Genomic DNA, 22,108 nt, shown 5'->3' with positions numbered 1-22,108 from the left:
GGGGAGGGGCCCGGCCTCCTCTGCAGTGTGTGTGGGGGGAGGGGCCCGGCCTCCTCTGCAGTGTGTGTGGTGGGGAGGGGCCCGGCATCCTCTGATCCTGACCATCATGTCCTCTGCCCCTGTGTAGAGCTGTGTCCTGAGTGCCGGGAGGGGCTGCTGTGTCAGCAGGAGCGGGACCTGAGAGAATACGCCCAGGCCACCATCTACGTGCACAAAGTGGTGGATAACAAGAAGGTCAGCGGAGACCCCTGCCTGTGATGTGGGGGGCTGCACCCCTCCTGCCACCCCTGATGTGCTGCTCCCTCTACAGGTCATGAAGGAGGCTGCACCGGAGCTGAACGTCAGCAGTTCAGACCCCGAGGAGGAGAAGGAAGAACCCCGACCCGAAGGAGAGAATGACCCCGATTTTAACCAGGTAGGCTGTGTGTACGGCCGGACCGGACCACCGATCCCAGGAGACCATGTGTGTACGGCCGGACCGGACCACCGATCCCAGGAGACCACGTGTGTACGGCCGGACCGGACCACCGATCCCAGGAGACCACGTGTGTACGGCCGGACCGGACCACCGATCCCAGGAGACCACGTGTGTACGGCCGGACCGGACCACCGATCCCAGGAGACCACGTGTGTACGGCCGGACCGGACCACCGATCCCAGGAGACCACGTGTGTACGGCCGGACCGGACCACGGATCCCAGGAGACCACGTGTGTACGGCCGGACCGGACCACGGATCCCAGGAGACCACGTGTGTACGGCCGGACCGGACCACCGATCCCAGGAGACCACGTGTGTACGGCCGGACCGGACCACCGATCCCAGGAGACCACGTGTGTACGGCCGGACCGGACCACCGATCCCAGGAGACCACGTGTGTACGGCCGGACCGGACCACCGATCCCAGGAGACCACGTGTGTACGGCCGGACCGGACCACCGATCCCAGGAGACCACGTGTGTACGGCCGGACCGGACCACCGATCCCAGGAGACCACGTGTGTACGGCCGGACCGGACCACCGATCCCAGGAGACCACGTGTGTACGGCCGGACCGGACCACCGATCCCAGGAGACCATGTGTGGTCCATGTGTTTACCGTCCCCCCCCCCCCCCCCTCCTCAGGCCACTGAAGCCGTCAAGAGGCAGAAGATTTCCATCCAGGGTCAGGTGTCTTATCAGAAGCAGCCGGGGATCCGGAGGAGCACGCGGCACCGGAAAGTGCGGGGCGAGAAGGCGCTGCTGGTGTCCGCCAACCAGACGCTGAAGGACCTGAAGATCCAGGTGAGGAACCTCCTCCGACGCCTCTGACGGCCTGCAACTGCCGCCTCCGACGGCCCGGCCCGGCTCGCAGCCTCCACCGCCTTTGACGATCCCCCCCCCCCATCTCTGCTTCCAGATCATGCACGCTTTCTCCGTCGCCCCCTTCGATCAGAACTTGTCTCTTGATGGGAAGGTTTTACACGAGGACGGCGCCACCCTGGGGTCGCTGGGGATCGTGCCGGAGAGCGTCGTCTTACTAAAGGTGATTAACCCCTCCCTGTCCGCTGGCCGTGGGGTGGTGCAGGCTGGGATGTAACGGCGGCTCTGTTTCCCACCACAGGCGGATGAGCCCATTGCAGACTATGCAGCCATGGATGATGTGATGCAAGGTGAGGGCGCGGGGTATGATGGGTGTAGTAGTCGCCGCGCTGTGACGTCACATGACCCCTGCCCTTCTCTCTTCACAGTTTGTTTACCCGAGGAAGGATTTAAAGGTGAGGGTGCCGTGACCGTCGCGGCCTCCGGACTTGGTAACACGTGGATTCCAATGATGGGGGTTGTCCTCTGCATCTGTTGTCAGAGCTGTGGCTGCGTCGCAGTGTGTCAGTGACTGCCCTCTCTTGCAGGTACGGGGCTGCTGGGGCACTAGCTCCTGTGCCGGCGTCTTCCATCGTGACTTCCAGGAGGCGTGGTGCCTCCACCTCCGAGCTTTGCCTTACACAGCAGATTGCACTGATGGCGGCGCAGAACGGACTCTACTTTTATATGTACATAGAGATGGCGCCAAATATCTATAATATATGACCTGTTTACACTGCGGCCTCCATGCTGATGGGCTCCGTCATTACCAATCTCCTCTGACTGCTGTCATTAAAAGCCGAATGATCTGATAATCCACGGCCTGTGTGTCCTGAGTGTGGGGGAGGCCACAGCAGCGCAGAGGGTGTCAGGAGAGAATAGAGAGAGGTGTGGGGACCACAGCAGCAGAGGGTGTCAGGAGAGGAATGCTGAGCGGAGAGGGGGAGAGGTGCGGGGACCACAGCAGCACAGAGGGTGTCAGGAGAGAATAGGGAGCCCGAGGGGGAGAGGTGCAGGGATCACAGCAGCACAGAGGGTGTCAGGAGAGGAATGCTGAGCGGAGAGGTGCAAGAACCACAGCAGCACAGAGGGTGTCGGGAGAGAATAGGGAACCCGAGGGGGAGAGATGCAGGGACCACAGCAGCACAGAGGGTGGCAGGAGAGAATAGGGAGCCCGGGGGGGGAGAGAGGTGCAGGGACCACAGCAGCGCAGAGGGTGTCAGGAGAGGGCTGCTGAGTGCTGTGTACAAGGGAGATGTGGGTGATCGGGTAAGCTGGGCGATCTGCTCCCTGTAAGTGGGCGCGCTCCATGGCTCAGCAGACGGGATCTCCCTGGAGAGGATTGGATACGTATGTGATACTGTCCTCATTATGTGGCGCTGGTGATTGCCTTCCCATGATACATCAGTGTCTGCAGCCGCCTGACCAGTAAGGCTGGTTTCACATCAGCGTTTTCCTGCCGCACTGCCAGATCCGGCACCAGTTCACACAGTGCGGCAAGCCCCGGTCACATGCTCCAGTCACATGACCGCGTGTGCCCGGAGCTTGCCAGTGCACTGTATTGAACTGTACTGTGCTTGTGCCGGATCTGGCAGCGCGGCGGGAAAACGCTGACGTGTCCTCAGATCCGCACCGGAACCAAAATGTGTGATGTCTGCTCCAATCACATCCAGGTGACTGTAGAAAGACGAGGCCGCGCTCATCACCATTCACCAGGAGATGGATGAGAACCATGGCCTTTATTCCAAAAGCATAAAACAGCTCTACACGTTCCAAGGGTCTCAGCCCCTGCCTCAGGACACATGACAGGATAATACAGACAGAACAGGTAGCCGGTATATACAGTGTGTGTGTGTGTATGTATATGTCATATGAAAAAGTTTGGGCACCCCTATTAATGTAACCTTTCTTCTTTATAACAATTTGGGTTTTTGCTATTTCAGTTTCATATATCTAATAACTGATGAACTGAGGAATATTTCTGGATTGAAATGAGGTTTATTGTACTAACAGAAAATGTGCAATCCGCATTTAAACTAAATTTGACCGGTGCAAAAGTATGGGCACCCTTATCAATTTCTTGATTTGAACCCTCCTAACTACTTTTTACTGACTTACTGAAGCACTAAATTGGTTTTGTCACCTCATTGAGCTTTTCGCTTCATAGGCAGGTGTCACAAACCACCGGGGGGGTCACTCAGAAATCCCCCGCGCTGGCTACCAGTACGTCACAATCGGGGGGTAACAAGTGGGGGTCACTCCTCCTTTATACCTCCCGACCGACAGACAGAGCACGTGATGCGCTCTCTAGCGCCCCTCTTATAGTCAGGCCAATTATGGAATTGCCCGACAATAAGCAAGGAGGCCGCTATACTACTTATGCCGATTATTGAAGGGTCCCCGGTGAGAGTAGGGTATATATTCCTCCGCGGGCGGAATATATAAAATCTCCCCGAATCTCACTGGCCTCCCCACAATAATCCTTGGCACAAACTCGCTGCCACCAACCGCTTCACGGTAACTATTAGCCGAACACACAGACGTGGGGTTCAAGATCGAGATAACAGAACAGCCCAAGATTAATTATATAATTTAATCAGCCTAAAGCACACTAGAAACTACAATATATACAATAGGGGATCTACAGAATATACATAGGTCAGAGTACAATTACAATCAAAGCATGGGTTACAAACAGGCATACACAGTTCCAGCAGTTACCTTGTGCGTCTGGCCACAGGGGGGCGCCGTGGACCAGGTTTCCAGGATCTCCCTCACAGGTCTTCCCTGACCAGACCCCCCGAGCAAAAGAACACTGGAAAATGGCCGAAGTAGGGTTATCAACCTGGGCAAATCCAGGTCCCCTCCTACCTTAGTGACCTCACAGGGAAGCACTGCCACTCCCCCTGCATGGAGTCAGAGTAATATCCCAGAAGGGGCTATTACCTGCAACTCCGGACTGGGCGGTCCGATCGGGATGGTTCTGGTGCCATCAGATCCGCCCGGGTCCCCTCTGCATTTTGAGTCCAAGCACGACTCATTTACCGGACTCCTACTAGCAGTGCTCTATATCTCGCCGCCCCAGGGTGCCATATACACTCCGAGGATATGCACAGATTCGGCTCGAAGTCCCGATTCTAACGATGTAGGGGGTGTATGGCTGAGACGCACGGTAATATCATAACTGGGTATGATATTACGGAGCCAGCAGTATGCTCTCCTGTGGTGATTAGCTTCCTTTTGGTTTTGCCAGGTCACTGTCCACTTTCTTTGATGAGCGGACACAGCTCCCAGGGGCTCTTCCTCTCTCTCTTTGTTTTAGAGGCCTGAGAGAACACTAATCTCCATATCAGAGGAGATGGCTGTTGGAGGTGTAAGTGGAACACAGACCAGTTCCTTTGACACCTATCTGCTAAACAAACCGTTTATCCCTGTGGTAAATTTTCTGATTGAAGGAGTTGTGTGAAGGAAAGGGGGAGTGACACCAGGAGAGGGCTTCCTGACATAACTTGAATATCATGATTTATCGTCATATCTCCGGATTTACCTCACACCTCCCCCCTTTTGAGGGCGCTAGGGGGCAGCACACTCCGGTGTTCCCCCGTGCGCCCGTCCGCGACCTCTCCTTGTCGGGACAGCCCGTCTGCGTTACCGTGGTCACGGCCCCTTTTGTGGCGAATGGTGAAGTTGTATTGCTGGAGCGCAAGGCTCCATCGCAACAATCGCCCATTCGTCCCAGAGACGGTGTGCAACCAGCTGAGGGGATTGTGGTCCGTCTCCACGATGAAGTGGCGCCCGTATAGATAGGGTTGCAGACGCTGCAGAGCCCACACTATGGCTAGGCATTCCTTCTCCATTGTGGAGTAGGCCACTTCCCTTGGTAACAGCTTCCTGCTCAGGTACAAGACTGGGTGCTCTTGGCTCGCAGAGTCCACCTGGCTGAGCACCGCACCGAGGCCGAAGTCACTGGCGTCGGTCTGTACTACAAACGGCCGCGTGAAGTCGGCTGCCTGTAGCACGGGCGGGCTGGACAGGGCGTCCTTTAGGGCCCGGAAGGCTGTCTCGCAGTCCACTGTCCAATCGACTGCAGAGGGCAGCTTCTTCTTGGTGAGGTCCGTCAAGGGCTTTGCCAGGCTACTATAGCATGGAACAAACCTCCTATAGTACCCAGCGGTCCCCAAGAAGGACATCACCTGCTTCTTGGTCCTGGGGGTGGGCCAGGATGCGATGGCTTCCACTTTCTCAGGCTCGGGCTTCAGTGTTCTCCCGCCTACCCGGTGACCGAGGTACTGGACCTCGCTCATGGCCAGCTGACACTTTCCCGGCTTGATGGTCAAACCTGCCTGGTGGATCCGCCTGAGCACCTGTGCTAGATGCTCTAGGTGATCTTCCCAGGTGGGACTGAAGACGGCAATGTCATCCAGGTACGCGGCCGCGTACCCTTCAAGTCCCTTGAGCAGGGTGTTGACCATCCGCTGGAAAGTGGCAGGGGCATTCCTCATCCCGAATGGCATCACCGTGGACTCGTACAGTCCAAATGGGGTAATAAAGGCAGAGCGTTCCCTGGCCTTGCGAGTCAGGGGGATCTGCCAATATCCCCGGCTCAGATCCATGATGGTCAGGTACTGAGCCCCGGCCAACTGATCGAGCAGGTCATCGATGCGTGGCATTGGGTACGCATCGGCGACTGTGACAGCATTGAGCCCCCTGTAGTCCACGCAGAACCGAGTGGTTCGGTCCTTCTTAGGGACGAGGACTACAGGCGAGGCCCAAGCGCTGTTGGATGCCTGGATCACCCCCAGCTTCAGCATCTCGTCAATCTCCTGGCGCATGTGTTGCTGCACCTCCAGGGAAACCCGATATGCTGAACGCCGGATCGGGGGATGATCCCCAGTGTCCACGTGATGGACAGCCAAGTCAGTCCTTCCGGGCTGGTTGGTAAACAACCCCCGGAAGGGGTGTAGGGTGGCCCACAGCTGGGACCGTTGGTCCTCCAAGAGCTGGTGGCCAACCTCCACATCCTCAATGGATCCGCCTGCCCTAACCTGGGCTAGCATATCCAAGAGGGTTTCCGCTTCTCCCTCCTCGGGCAGGTTGCACACGGGGAGCGCACATGCCTCCCGCTCATGATGTGCCTTCATCATGTTCACATGGAAGGGCTTCCGCCTTCCACGGGCAGGGTCCAGGGTGACCAGGTACGTCACAGGGTTGAGCTGCTGGTACACGAGGTATGGGCCTTCCCAGGCTGCCTGAAGCTTGTCCTGTGGTACGGGGACCAGTACCCACACCTTTTGACCCACTTGGTAGGTCCTCTCACAAGCGTTCTGGTCGTACCAACGCTTCTGATCGGCCTGGGCTTGAGCCATATTGTCGTGTACCAGTTGCGTCAAGGCCTGCATTTTGTCCCGGAAGCGCATGACATACTCGATAACCGACACTCCAGGGGTGGCCAAATCCCCTTCCCAAGCCTCTTTCACCAGAGCCAGGGGGCCCCGCACACGTCGCCCGTACAGGAGCTCAAACGGTGAGAATCCTGTTGAGGCCTGTGGAACCTCCCGGTAAGCAAATAACAGGTGTGGGAGATACCGCTCCCAGTCACGCCCATGGGAGTCGACCAACATCTTAAGCATCTGCTTTAAGGTGCCATTAAACCGCTCGCACAGGCCATTAGTCTGTGGATGGTACGGGCTGGCCACCAGATGTCGCACCTGGACTTGCTTACAGAGGGCCTCCATCAGCTGGGACATGAATTGGGTCCCCCGGTCAGTGAGCATTTCCTGGGGAAAACCCACTCGGGAGAAAATCTCCAGCAATGCGGTGGCCACCTTGTCAGCCCGAATGGACGACAAGGCCACTGCTTCTGGGTACCGGGTGGCATAGTCCACTACCGTCAGTATGAAGCGTTTCCCGGAGCTGCTGGGGATGGCCAGCGGGCCGACCAGATCCACAGCCACCCTCCTGAAAGGCTCATCGATGATGGGCAGAGATACCAGTGGGGCTTTGGGGTGTGGCCCCGCCTTCCCCACTCTCTGACAGGTTTCACACGAACGGCAGTAGGCAGCCACATCGGCCCCCATTTTTGGCCAGTAGAAATGCTGGTTTAACCTGGCCTTGGTCTTAGCGATCCCTAGGTGTCCGGCCATCGGAATCTCATGTGCGATCCGCAACAACTCCGTCCGGAACGGATAGGGTACCACTAACTGTCGGTCCCTGGGCCACGCCTCCGGTGAACCCTGCTGGACCGTGACCCGGTACAGCCGTCCTTGGTCCCAGACCACTCGCTCCGGGTCCGAGGGAGGCTGTGCCGCCTGCACCTTTAGAGCTTTCAGGCTGTCGTCAGCTTCTAACGCTGCCTGAAACCCCTGACTAGATGTGGCCAGAATCGACGAGACTGTCACATCTTCGGTCAGTACCCCGGGACCTGTGTCCTGGCCTCCACCTGACTCGGCTGCCACTTGGTCAGAAGGGGAAGAGCTATCGGACCTCCGGGAGGCCCCTTGGCTTCCAGCACTCCCACTGCGGGTGACAGCGGCCACAGCCGCTGCGACCGTGGGTCGTGCCTGCTCCTCCTCCGTTCCTGACCAAGTCGCCGGTTCAGGCAGACCTACCTGGCTTCCTGACACCCCGGTTGTGGGGGAACCATGTACCGAGATCTTACCTGGGAGCACTTCCGCTCCGGGACCGGCCCCAATCTCACCTGCCTGTTCCCCTCCTGCAGCAACAGAACCCCGCTGTGAAATCTCTGGGGACCCCACATTTGCTGTGGTAGCCCCCACCTCACACACTGGTCCTCCCCCTGCAGCACCCTGCTCTCTGCTTATCCCTGCAGAGGGCAACAGATCCCAGCTCACTGGCTGATCACTTGTAGAGGCATGGTCACACCTTTCTCTGACCCCTCCCCTCCTGTCACAGCTGCAGCTGTGTGTGTGTCTATGCAAGCAGAAAAATCAGAGTTCACTCCCCCCTCCCTTACATCATTCATGGAGAACACATTAACATTGTCCGGAGGCATGTCAGTACTGGCTGAAGGGTCAGCCCTTGGGGGGGGCCCAAACTGGGAGGTTATCTGCCCCAAATCTGTCCCAAGTAGCACGTTTGCAGGGATCCGATCAGTTACCCCCACCTCCCTCACCCCTCGCCCTGCGCCCCAGTCCACATAAATGCCAGCAACAGGCAGCGCCGGGTCAATGCCTCCAATCCCGGAGACAGCGAGGGTTTTTCCAGGTACCAAGTCTTGGGGGGACACCATCTCAGGCCGCACCAGAGTCACCTCCGAGGCGCTGTCTCGCAGTCCTATGGTCACAGACCGGCCGACGGTGACAGGTTGGAAGCTGTCCAGGGACCTACCACCACCCCCACCCACACAATACACCTTGGGCGGCCCTTGGGACGGGGACGGAGCCGGGGCCTTGGGACGCTGAGGGCACATGGCCTTGAAGTGTCCAGGTAGGTTGCACTGGTGGCACCGTCTTGGCTCTGCCACGGGCCTGGAGAGGGGAGTTGAGGGGGACACCCCCTGCAGTCTAGGGGCAGGTGGGGCAGTCGCAGAATTCATCTTACCCCCTCTCCAGGTGCTGCTGGTGGCTGCTCTCCTGGCCTCAGGAGCCCGATTGTTGGTGTAGTCATCGGCCAGGGCAGCTGTAGCCGTGGACCCCTTTGGCTTCTGGTCTCGGATGAACTGGCGGAGATCCTCAGGGCAGTTCCACAAGAGTTGCTCTGTGATGACCAAGTCTAGGATCTCTGGTCCGGTGGTAAGCTGCAGGCCTTGGGTCCAGTGGTCGGCAGCTCGGGCAAGTGCCCGCCGGTGGTCAGCCCAGGAGTCCTTTGGTCCCTTCTGCAGGGTCCGGAACTTCTTGCGGTAGGACTCCGGAGTGAGGTTGTACTGTTGGATCAGGGCCCGCTTGATGGTGTCGTAGCCCTGATCTGCCTCAGTAGGCAAGTCCCCAAGGATTTCCAGGGCCTTACCCCTTAAACGGGGGGTCAGGTATTTGGCCCACTGGTCCTTGTCCAGATGGTGCTGCAGGCAAGTCCGTTCAAAAGCAGTCAGGAAAGAGTCCAAGTCTCCATCCTTCTCCAGCACTGGGAAGTCCTCAACACGGACCTTTGGAAGTTTGGTGTCTTGAAGGTCACATGTGGCTGATGAGGGCCGGAGCTGAGCTAGCTGCAGCTGGTAGTCACGCTCTGCCTGTTGCTGTCGCTCCGCAGCCTCACGCTTTGCCTGGCGCTTTCGCTCTTTACGCGCTGCCTGCCGCTCCACAGCCTCAGCCTCACACGCTGCCCTGCGCTCTGCAGCTTCACGTTCTGCCCTGCCATGAGTTCCTTGTAGCCCTCCCGGTCTCCAGCCTGGAGTAGGGCCATAGCCATTTGAAGAAGGCTATCCGAGCCTCCCAGGCTCGGTGGAATGGCACGTGGTGATCTGCGGCCCGCTGCGGAGCCTGGTGATTCACTGTCCATTGCAGAGCGGAGGGCTGGCATCTGGCTCGTTGAGGACCCTTGGGTGAGCTGCTCCTCATCTTGTCCATAATTGCCAGGTTGTGCAATGTCCTCTGCAGAGCTGTTCTCTGGCGTCGGGCTCTTGGAGGGCTCGTGGACAACCTCCTCATCGTCTCTGGCCTGAGCATCGGCCATTCCTTTGGCTTTGCTCCTGGTGCTCTCAGCCATTGTTGCAGACTTTGGTCACCGACACAGAACTGCCACCTGATGCACCCACACACCTTACAGTACCTGCACTCTGACACTCTAGTGTTGAGCTGGTCTGAAGACCCCAGCAGCCACAGCTGCTGCAGGCAGTCTTTAGTGTCTGGGAGTATGGGTCTCACACTCACACACACTTATCTCGATCCCACCGCTATGCCACCAATATGTCACGAACCACCGGGGGGGTCACTCAGAAATCCCCCGCGCTGGCTACCAGTACGTCACAATCGGGGGGTAACAAGTGGGGGTCACCCCTCCTTTATACCTCCCGACCGACAGACAGAGCACGTGATGCGCTCTCTAGCGCCCCTCTTATAGTCAGGCCAATTATGGAATTGCCCGACAATAAGCAAGGAGGCCGCTATACTACTTATGCCGATTATTGAAGGGTCCCCGGTGAGAGTAGGGTATATATTCCTCCGCGGGCGGAATATATAAAATCTCCCCGAATCTCACTGTGCCAAGGATTATTGTGGGGAGGCCAAACTCGCTGCCACCAACCGCTTCACGGTAACTATTAGCCGAACACACAGACGTGGGATTCAAGATCGAGATAACAGAACAGCCCAAGATTAATTATATAATTTAATCAGCCTAAAGCACACTAGAAACTACAATATATACAATAGGAGATCTGCAAAATATACATATGTCAGAGTACAATTACAATCAAAGCATGGGTTACAAACAGGCATACACAGTTCCAGCAGTTACCTTGTGCGTCTGGCCACAGGGGGGCGCCGTGGACCAGGTTTCCAGGATCTCCCTCACAGGTCTTCCCTGACCAGACCCCCCCGAGCAAAAGAACACTGGAAAATGGCCGAAGTAGGGTTATCAACCTGGGCAAATCCAGGTCCCCTCCTACCTTAGTGACCTCACAGGGAAGCACTGCCACTCCCCCTGCATGGAGTCAGAGTAATATCCCAGAAGGGGCTATTACCTGCAACTCCGGACTGGGCGGTCCGATCGGGATGGTTCTGGTGCCATCAGATCCGCCCGGGTCCCCTCTGCATTTTGAGTCCAAGCACGACTCATTTGCCGGACTCCTACTAGCAGTGCTCTATATCTCGCCGCCCCAGGGTGCCATATACACTCCGAGGATATGCACAGATTCGGCTCGAAGTCCCGATTCTAACGATGTAGGGGGTGTATGGCTGAGACGCACGGTAATATCATAACTGGGTATGATATTACGGAGCCAGCAGTATGCTCTCCTGTGGTGATTAGCTTCCTTTTGGTTTTGCCAGGTCACTGTCCACTTTCTTTGATGAGCGGACACAGCTCCCAGGGGCTCTTCCTCTCTCTCTTTGTTTTAGAGGCCTGAGAGAACACTAATCTCCATATCAGAGGAGATGGCTGTTGGAGGTGTAAGTGGAACACAGACCAGTTCCTTTGACACCTATCTGCTAAACAAACCGTTTATCCCTGTGGTAAATTTTCTGATTGAAGGAGTTGTGTGAAGGAAAGGGGGAGTGACACCAGGAGAGGGCTTCCTGACATAACTTGAATATCATGATTTATCGTCATATCTCCGGATTTACCTCACAGCAGGTGTATCCAATCATGAGAAAAGGTATTTAAGGTGGCCACTTGCAAGTTGTTCTCCTATTTGAATCTCCTATGAAGAGTGGCATCATGGGCTCCTCACAACAACTCTCAAATGATCTGAAAACAAAGATTATTCAGCATAGTTGTTCAGGGGAAGGTACAAAAAGTTGTCTCAGAGATTTAAACTGTCAGTTTCCACTGTGAGGAACATAGTAAGGAAATGGAAGAACACAGGTACAGTTCTTGTTAAGCCCAGAAGTGGCAGGCCAAGAAAAATATCAAAGGCAGAGAAGAAGAATGGTGAGAACAGTCAAGGACAATCCACAGACCACCTCCAAAGACCTGCAGCATCATCTTGCTGCAGATGACGACAATGTGCATCGGTCAACAATACAGCGCACGTTGTACAAGGAGAAGCTGTATGGGAGAGTGGTGCGAAAGAAGCCATTTCTGCAAGCACGCCACAAACAGAGTTGCCTGAAGTATGCAAAAGCACATTTGGACAAGCCAGTTACATTTTGGAAGAAGGTCCTGTGGACTGATGAAACAAAGATTGAGTTGTTTGGTCATACAAAAAGGCGTTATGCATGGAGGCAAAAAACACGGCATTCCAAGAAAAGCACTCGCTACCCACAGTAACATTTGGTGGAGGTTCCATCATGCTTTGGGGCTGTGTGGCCAATGCCGGCACCGGGAATCTTGTTAAAGTTGAGGGTCGCATGGATTCAACTCGGTATCAGCAGATTCTTAACAATGATGGGCCGGGCCCAACTAGAGGGGCAGCCCTTCTGGAGGCCGGATAGAGGGGCAGCCCTTCTGGAGGCCGGATAGAGGGGCAGCCCTTCTGGAGGCCGGATAGAGGGGCAGCCCTTCTGGAGGCCGGATAGAGGGGCAGCCCTTCTGGAGGCCGGATAGAGGGGCAGTCGTTCGAGTGGATGGGCACCTTGCGAACAGTGACCACAATATAATACAATTCCACGTGTCCTTTAGTAAGGTGCCTTGGAGGGAGGTTACAAAAACGCTGAATTTCAGGAAAGCAAAGTTTGGTCAGCTTAGAGAAGACCTTCGCCAAATTGATTGGGACAATGTCCTCAAAAATGGGAGCACAGATCTGTTTGTACCAAGGACTATGACAAGAACAAGGGGGCGTTCTCTTCGATTGGAGGAAAGAAAAATCCTACATCAGCATAGAAGAGGGTTCTTCACGGTAAGAGCAGTGAGGCTCTGGAACTCTCTTCCTGAGGAAGTGGTGATGGCCACTCACTGAATTTAAGAGAGGAATGGATGCATTTCTTGTTAGCAAAAGTATAGAAGGTTATAAATAGCATAATCTTACAGGTAGATAGAAGAGCGACCTAGATTATTAGAGGAATAGGGGGGGCTGCAATACCAAAACAGGTTATTAAACTTGGGGTTAGTTAGTTAGGAAAAACAAAGGCTTAGGGGGGGATCTAATCACAATGTATAAATATATGAGGGGACAGTACAGAGACCTTTCCAAAGATCTTTTTACACCTAGGCCTGCGACTGGAACACGGGGGCATCCGCTACGTCTTGAGGAAAGGTTTAATCATAATCACAGACGAGGATTCTTTACTGTAAGAGCAGTGAGACTATGGAGCTCTCTGCCGCATGGTGTTGTATTGAGGGATTCACAAGTAACATTAAGCAGAGCCTGGACGCCTTTCCTGAAACATATAATATTAGCAGTTATGTATATTAGGTTTTATGACAGGGTATTGATCCAGGGAACTAGTCTGATTGCCGGATGTGGACGACGGAAGGACATTTTTTTCCCCATTGGAGCTTATTTGACACATTGGGGGTTTTTTGCCTTCCTCTGGATCAACATGTTAGGCTACGGGTTGAACTAGATGGACTTAGAGTCTCCCTTCAACCTTAAAAACTATGAAACTAAGAATCAGTGACGAAGTTGAAGTTACGCAGGGGATGGATATTTCAGCAAGACAATGATCCAAAACACCGCTCCAAATCTACTCAGGCATTCATGCAGAGGAACAATTACAATGTTCTGGAATGGCCATCCCAGTCCCCAGACCTGAATATCATTGAAAATCTGTGGGATGATGTGAAGCGGCTGTCCATGCTCGGCGACCATCAAACTTAACTGAACTGGAATTGTTTTGTAAACAGGAATGGTCAAATCTACCTTCATCCAGGATCCAGGAACTCATTAAAAGCTACAGGAAGGGACTAGAGGCTGTGATTTCTGCAAAAGGAGGATCTACAAAATATTAATGTCACTTTTATGTTGAGGTGCCCATACTTTTGCACCGGTCAAATTTTGTTTAAATGCGGATTGCACATTTTCTGTTGGTACAATAAACCTCATTTTAATCCAGAAATATTCCTCAGTCCATCAGTTATTAGATATATGAGACTGAAATAGCAAAAACCCAAATTGTTATAAAGAAAAAAGGGTAACATTAATAGGGGTGCCCAAACTTTCTCATATGACTGTATATATTATATGTTCCACCCTCTTTTAAATAAGAATCCTGCGGATTTTTTTCTAAGGGAACATCGGACCCTTCATTGTTTGTGATACAAAATACACTGATAACAATGAAAAGATTCACATTTGAAAAACAGTCGTGTTCTGAGAACTAAAGAAAAAGGAGGGAGACGGGAGGAAACGAGTCAAATCGTAAAAACTGTTGCATCGTTCTTCCCGTCTGTGCCGGCAGCAGCGCCGCTGACCTGTGTGGAGCCATTCCCCTGCAGCATCGCTCCTCCCCCGTCTGTGCCGGCAGCAGTGCCGCTGACCTGTGTGGAGCCATTCCCCTGCAGCATCGCTCCTCCCCCGTCTGTGCCGGCAGCAGTGTTGCTGACCTGTGTGGAGCCATTCCCCTGCAGCATCGCTCCTCCCCCGTCTGTGCCGGCAGCAGCGCCGCTGACCTGTGTGGAGCCATTCCCCTGCAGCATCGCTCCTCCCCTGTCTGTGCCGGCAGCAGCGCCGCTGACCTGTGTGGAGCCATTCCCCTGCAGCATCGCTCCTCCCCCGTCTGTGCCGGCAGCAGCGCCGCTGACCTGTGTGGAGCCATTCCCCTGCAGCATCGCTCCTCCCCTGTCTGTGCCGGCAGCAGCGCCGCTGACCTGTGTGGAGCCATTCCCCTGCAGCATCGCTCCTCCCCCGTCTCTGCCGGCAGCAGTGCCGCTGACCTGTGTGGAGCCATTCCCCTGCAGCATCGCTCCTCCCCCGTCTCTGCCGGCAGCAGTGTTGCTGACCTGTGTGGAGCCATTCCCCTGCAGCATCGCTCCTCCCCCGTCTGTGCCGGCAGCAGCAGCGCCGCTGACCTGTGTGGAGCCATTCCCCTGCAGCATCGCTCCTCCCCCGTCTGTGCCGGCAGCAGCAGCGCCGCTGACCTGTGTGGAGCCATTCCCCTGCAGCATCGCTCCTCCCCCGTCTGTGCCGGCAGCAGCAGCGCCGCTGACCTGTGTGGAGCCATTCCCCTGCAGCATCTCTCCTCCCCCGTCTCTGCCGGCAGCAGCGCCGCTGACCTGTGTGGAGCCATTCCCCTGCAGCATCGCTCCTCCCCCGTCTCTGCCGGCAGCAGTGTTGCTGACCTGTGTGGAGCCATTCCCCTGCAGCATCGCTCCTCCCCCGTCTGTGCCGGCAGCAGTGTTGCTGACCTGTGTGGAGCCATTCCCCTGCAGCATCGCTCCTCCCCCGTCTCTGCCGGCAGCAGTGTTGCTGACCTGTGTGGAGCCATTCCCCTGCAGCATCGCTCCTCCCCCGTCTCTGCCGGCAGCAGCAGCGCCGCTGACCTGTGTGGAGCCATTCCCCTGCAGCGGCCGGCACTGACAGGAGGAAGAGGCTCCACACAGGTCAGCGGCACTGCTGCCGACACAGACTGGGGAGGAGCGACGCTGCACGGTGAGTATACCGTATTTATTCACTGCTCCCTATGCTCATGATGCTGCGCGGGGGCAGTGAATACAGCCGCACATGATCACTCCAGGCTGTAGTTACCAGGGGTGATCATGTGGGCTGGCTGTTTACTATGCGTGTATCCCCCGCCCATGACCCCGCCCACCTGTCAGCGCCGTCTTCAGCGCTGAGAGATGATGGGCAGGAGGATGGCCGTGCATATGAAATGAGCGGGGAACGTGGTCACAGCAGGTGCTGCTACAGCTTGCTCGTGCCCCCGATGACCCGCTCCACCGCAGCACCCTCATTCCCTGCAGCCACATTCAGACTATAAGACGCACCCCCCACTTTCCCCCAACATTTTGGGGGAAAAAGTACGTCTTATGGTCTGAAAAATACGATAGTTTATATAAGAAAAAAATTAATTAAAAAATGAATAAATAAAATGTGAAAAATATATTCTATAGATTGTGTCTATAAACATTCATGTGCATGTAATGTATGCAAACCATGCTGCAGTCACAGAACCGCCCAGGGGCGTGGGTTCCAATTCTCTGTGAACAGAATAGACACAAGGGTTAATCTGACTTTCTGATTATCAGACATTTCTGCTTCACATTTTTTGCCCCCCCCCCCCCCCCCCCCCCCCCCAATACTGCAGATTTTTTTCAAAGAGGAAGGACGTGTGACCTCTCCTTACACATACACAGTGGTGTTGATAAGCCCTGCATAGGCAGAAAGCACTCTACATTTCACACTTCTGCATCTCTGCAGTGACACTGGTGGAACATACATGTGTCTGTTTCCCTCATTGTAGGCCGCTCATTTTTGAATGTCCCCCGTGTATACATTGTTATGCGTTGTGCATGTTTGATATTTTCCAGCATAGCCATCCCTACCCCAGTGCAGTGTAGAATGTGAACAGGCTTCTACATTCAGTAACTTCCAATGCAAGGTCTCACAGACTTACATATCACTTTATAGCGGTATTATTTTTGTATGTAATTCAGAGTCCGGCCTTGTGAGGGCGTCTTTAGCGTCTAATCCGTTATTGGCCTTTGCATCTCTGTGCATTGAGTGCAGGAGCTTCTGCAGATGTCACCAGTGATGAGGTTCCGGGCCTGGATCAGAGCCTCCTCTCTCCTGGTCCTTGGCTGTTTTTTAGATATCTCTATTGATACCTTGTGCCACATTTTCCATTGGGTTGAGGTCTGGGGACTGGGCTGGCCGGTCAGTAGTAGCCACCTTGTTCTTTTTTTCCATTCCGTTACTGTCTTAGCTGTGACAAGGAGCATTATCATCCTGGAGGATACAATCCCCTGATACCGGTGCGGAGCAGAAGGCAGCATTTTCTTATGAAGGATGTCTATGTATTTGCATTAACCCTCCACAATATGAAGCCTTCCAGTACCATTGGCTGCCATCCAGCCCAGACCATTACTGGCATCCGATGTGTCACAGCTCACTCTGGCTTGTGCCCTTCATGTGGAAACCTTCTCACATAAGACTTGCCATCATTTCCTAAATGCAGAAAGTGCTCTCATCAGTAAATAGCACTTCTTCCCACTCCTCCTTCCTCCATTGTGAATATTTAAATGCCCACAGTTTTCACCTTTGTCTTTGTATGGCTGTCATCAATGGCTTCTTTCGGGCCTTGCACCCTGTATAGCTGTCATCAATGGCTTCTTCCCGGCCTTGCACCCTGTATGGCTGTCATCAATGGCTTCTTCTGGGCCTTGCACCCCTCAATCCTGCTTCCAATCATCTCTTCCTGACACTGGATGTTGCTGTCCGAATATTGCCCTTTTCTTGCCGTTCTCGCAGAAGCGGAGGAGGGCTGAGCTTTCCATTGGCGAGGGATGTTATCAGTATCTATCCTCCCCGATCTGGGCCTGTCCTGGGTAATTCCCAGCTGCTTATGTGTCTGCACAATTCTTACCCCTGTCCTCTGATTACAGCCGCCCTTCCCTGTGATCTGGGGCCAGTGTAACCCTCCTCATGTAGCACCACAACTCGCACACGACCCTCCGCTGACAACAATCTGAAGCCTCCATCATAAAGCTCCACAGCATCACTCACTACATAGACCTACAGATAAAGCAACTACGCAGCAGATGGGAGGCAATGTGATTGGCTGCCATATCCAGGCTATGATTGGCCACAACAACCTCATCTGTGATTGGCTAGTTTTGGATCTATTGTTGCAATAATTTCAGGCAAAAAAACTGCTTCAAAAGCTAAAAATATTCCAGAGAATGAACAAAACCATAAATAATGTGTCACATATCAGCATCGAAGACTCCACAGAAACCGCTAACACTGGAAAATCAATGTATCCTCTGCAGGACGTATCAACACCACTGTATATATATATATACACACTATACACAGTGCAGAGTGCACCATATATAATGTATCCTCTGCAGGACGCATCAACACCACTGTATATATGTGTAATTATATATATACTAGAAGGTGGCCCAATTCTACGCATCGGGTATTCTAGAATTTACGTATTGTGTAGTTCATGTATGATTTTTGTTCTATATATATATATATATATATATATATATATATATATATATATATATAATATATATATATATATATATATAATGTTGTTGTGTGTAGTTACCAAGTGTTTGTGTAGGCGCTGTACATGTTCTGGGTGTGACGGGGGGTGAGAGCGGTGTTGTATGTGTGTTGCGTTGTTTGTGGAGCGCTGTGTGGCTGTAGCGTTGTGTGTGTGTTGCGCAGTTTGTGTGTGTGGTGTGTTTTGGGGGGAGGTATGTTTTGTGCAATGTGTGTGTTGTGCGGTATGTGCGTATATTTGTGTGTGCCGCGGTGTTTGTGTGTTGGGTGTTGTGTGTGTGCAGCGTTGTCTATGTGTGTGGGTGTCTGTGTAGGGCAGTTGTTTGTGGTTCCCAGTGTGTGTGTGTGTGTGTGTGGTGTGTTGTGCAGTGCGCGCGCGTGCGTGTGTGTGTGCATCAGCCTCTCTTCTCTCAGCCTACCTCTCCCAGCCTCCCTCCTCCCAGCCTCCCTCAGCATCAGCCTCCCTCTCCAGCCTCCCCAAGCATCAGCCTCTCTCCTTCCAGCCTCCCCCAGCATCAGCCTCCGCCAGCATCAGCCTCTCTCCTTCCAGCCTCCTCCAGCATCAGCCTCCCTCTCCCAGCCTTCCCCAGGATCAGCCTCTCTCCTCCCAGCCTCCCCCCAGCATCAGCCTCCCCCAGCATCAGCCTCTCTCCTTCCAGCCTCCCCCAGCATCAGCCTCCCTCTCCCAGCCTTCCCCAGCATCAGCTTTCCCCTCCCACAGCATCAGCCTTCCCCAGCATCAGCCTCTCTCCTCCCAGCCTCAGCCTCTCTCCTTCCAGCCTCCCCCAGCATCAGCCTCTCTCCTTCCAGCCTCCCTCAGCATCAGCCTTCCCCAGAATCAGCCTCTCTGCTCCCAGCCTCCTTCCTCCCAGCCTCCCCCTCCCAGCCTCCTCAGCATCAGCCTTCCCCTCCCAGTCTCCCCCAGCATCAGCCTCCCCAAGCATCAGCCTCTCTCTTCCAGCCTCCCCAGCATCAGCCTCTCTCCTTCCAGCCTCCCTCAGCATCAGCCTCCCGTTCCCAGCCTTCCCCAGGATCAGCCTCTCTCCTCCCAGCCTCCTTCCTCCCAGCCTCCCCCTCCCAGCCTCCCTCAGCATCAGCCTTCCCCTCCCAGTCTCCCCCAGCATCAGCCTCCACCAGCATTAGCCTCTCTCCTTCCAGCCTCCCCCAGCATCAGCCTCCCCAAGCATCAGCCTCTCTCCTCCCAGCATCAGCCTCTCTCCTCCCAGCATCAGCCTCTCTCCTCCCAGCCTCCCCCAGCATCAGCCTCCCCCAGCATCAGCCTCTCTCCTTCCAGCCTCCCCCAGCATCAGCCTCCCTCTCCCAGCCTTCCCCAGGATCAGCCTCTCTCTCCCAGCCTTCCCCAGGATCAGCCTCTCCTCCTCCCAGCCTTCCCCAGGATCAGCCTCTCTCCTCCCAGCCTCCCCCAGCATCAGCCTCCCCCAGCATCAGCCTCTCTCCTTCCAGCCTCCCCCAGCATCAGCCTCCCTCTCCCAGCCTCCCTCAGCATCAGCCTTCCCCTCCCAGTCTCCCCCAGCATCAGCCTCCACCAGCATTAGCCTCTCTCCTTCCAGCCTCCCCCAGCATCAGCCTCCCCAAGCATCAGCCTCTCTCCTCCCAGCATCAGCCTCTCTCCTCCCAGCATCAGCCTCTCTCCTCCCAGCATCAGCCTCTCTCCTCCCAGCCTCCCCCAGCATCAGCCTCCCCCAGCATCAGCCTCTCTCCTTCCAGCCTCCCCCAGCATCAGCCTCCCTCTCCCAGCCTTCCCCAGGATCAGCCTCTCTCCTCCCAGCCTTCCCCAGGATCAGCCTCTCTCCTCCCAGCCTCCGTCCTCCCAGCCTTTCCCAGCATCAGCTTTCCCCCTCCCAGCCTCCCTCAGCATCAGCCTTCCCCAGCATCAGCCTCTCTCCTCCCAGCCTCAGCCTCTCTCCTTCCAGCCTCCCCCAGCATCAGCCTCTCTCCTTCCAGCCTCCCCCAGCATCAGCCTCCCCAAGCATCAGCCTCCCTCGTCCCAGCCTCCCCCAGCATCAGCCTCCCCCTCCCAGCCTCCCCCAGCATCAGCCTCTCTCCTCCCAGCATCAGCCTCTCTCCTCCCAGCATCAGCCTCTCTCCTCCCAGCATCAGCCTCTCTCCTCCCAGCCTCCCCAAGCATCAGCCTCCCTCTCCCAGCCTTCCCCAGGATCAGCCTCTCTCCTCCCAGCCTTCCCCAGCATCAGCCTTCCCCAGCATCAGCCTCTCTCCTCCCAGCCTCAGCCTCTCTCCTTCCAGCCTCCCCCAGCATCAGCCTCTCTCCTTCCAGCCTCCCTCAGCATCAGCCTCCCCTTCCCAGCCTTCCCCAGGCTCAGCCTCTCTCCTCCCAGCCTCCTTCCTCCCAGCCTCCCCCTCCCAGCCTCCTTCAGCATCAGCCTTCCCCTCCCAGTCTCCCCCAGCATCAGCCTCCCCCTCCCAGCCTTCCCCATGATCAGCCTCTCTGCTCCCAGCCTCCTCCAGCACGCCGTGCTCCTCTGCCGACACTCACACACCCGATCGCATCCACTCACACACACCCGATCGCATCCACTCACACACACCCGATCGCATCCACTCACACACACCCGATCGCATCCACTCACACACACACCCGATCGCATCCACTAACACACACCCGATCGCATCCACTCACACACACCCGATCGCATCCACTAACACACACAGACACTGACGATATTGCACATACGCACTCACACTCACAACATCCGGAGATACCACATGCCTCTGGCCATGTGATCCTCCGTCAGGTCCTGGAAGGTCACAACAGCACAGTATCGAGGCAGAGAAGCAAGCGATATCGCCGGATGCTGTGAGTGGATGCGATGTGTGTGTGAGGGTGTGTGTGAGAGTGAGTGTGATCTGATGTGTGTGTATGTTTGTGTGTGTGCTGTTATGTGTGTGCGTGTGGATCTTCCACCGCAGCAGGACCTTGATGCGCTTGTAACCATGCGAGCATGGTTACCAACGTATCCACACCACTCCCGTGCGAGCGGGGGCCGGGGTGGGGTGGGGGGGGGAGTACAGTACTCACCTCCGTGACAGTCGTGTCAGTTCGGGGAATTCGTGGGGGGAGGGAGGGGGCCAGAGCTAGCGTGCATTGCGTGAGGGGGGCGGGGCGTGGCGTGGCCGAATTGCCAATGCCTGCAGGGTGCCGGGGCGAGAGGCCAATCTGTGGGGGGGCGGAGCCTGGGCGAGCGGCTGGCCAATCCGTGTGGGGGCGCAGCCTGCGCGAGCAGCCAATCGGTGTGGGGGGGGCGGGGCCATGGCGAGCCCCAGCGGCCAATCAGCTTTGTGTCCACCGTAAGGACACAATTTTGGAGCATGACAGACTGACAGATAGATAGACAGACAGACAGAATAAGGCAATTATATATATATAGATATATATATATACAGACACACACACATACATACATATGCTACCTGTTCTGTCTGTATTATCCTGTCATGTGTCCTGAGGCAGGGGCTGAGACCCTTGGAACGTGTAGAGCTGTTTTATGCTTTTGCAATAAAGGACATGGTTCTCATCCAACTCCTCGTGAATGGTGATGAGCGCGGCCTCGGCCCCGTCTTTCTACATTCACGGTGACTCCGGTCCTGCGGGGGCCGCGGCTGTTCACCCTATTACCGCGTTTTTATAGGAGTTGTGACTTTCACAACCCCTGGAGGTGACTGCATCCACTTATATTATCTACTGTTATACCAGATAAGACCCTACTGCGCTTTCTCCACAGTCTCCTCTTCCCACCACTCACCCAGAGCAGCGAGGAGAGGAGCAGAGCAGGAGCCGAAAACATGGATCATACTGATAGGAATGCAGCAGAATAGTGACCGCAGCTCTGGAGGTGACTGGGGGATAAGACATGGTGTAACAGCAGAATAGCGAGTGCAGCTCTGAGGTATAATACAGGAGGGAACTCAGGATCAGTAATGTATGTACACAGTGACCGCACCAGCAGAATAGTGAGTGCAGCTCCGGAGGATAAGACATGATGTAACAGGAAAAATAGTGA

The 22,108-nt window shown here is 55.2% G+C and overlaps 1 protein-coding gene across 1 annotated transcript in view; it reads left to right on the top strand.

The window, feature by feature from the left end:
* The window catches only part of USP48 (ubiquitin specific peptidase 48), a 36,020-nt gene extending 33,866 nt beyond the window's left edge, over positions 1 to 2,154 (top strand). Inside the window, 7 exon segments of the mRNA XM_075328807.1 lie at positions 128 to 234; positions 311 to 415; positions 1,124 to 1,282; positions 1,398 to 1,523; positions 1,602 to 1,650; positions 1,729 to 1,755; positions 1,888 to 2,154. Of these exon segments, the coding sequence (XP_075184922.1) occupies positions 128 to 234; positions 311 to 415; positions 1,124 to 1,282; positions 1,398 to 1,523; positions 1,602 to 1,650; positions 1,729 to 1,755; positions 1,888 to 1,910 (596 nt within the window). The 3' untranslated portion in view covers positions 1,911 to 2,154.
* The last annotated feature ends 19,954 nt before the right edge of the window (positions 2,155 to 22,108 follow it).

The sequence above is a fragment of the Anomaloglossus baeobatrachus genome, chromosome 11, assembly GCF_048569485.1.
Source record: "Anomaloglossus baeobatrachus isolate aAnoBae1 chromosome 11, aAnoBae1.hap1, whole genome shotgun sequence".
NCBI lineage: Eukaryota > Metazoa > Chordata > Amphibia > Anura > Aromobatidae > Anomaloglossus > Anomaloglossus baeobatrachus.
The sequence above is the reverse complement of the archived record's forward strand: the minus strand, read 5'-3'. Positions and strand labels throughout refer to the sequence as shown.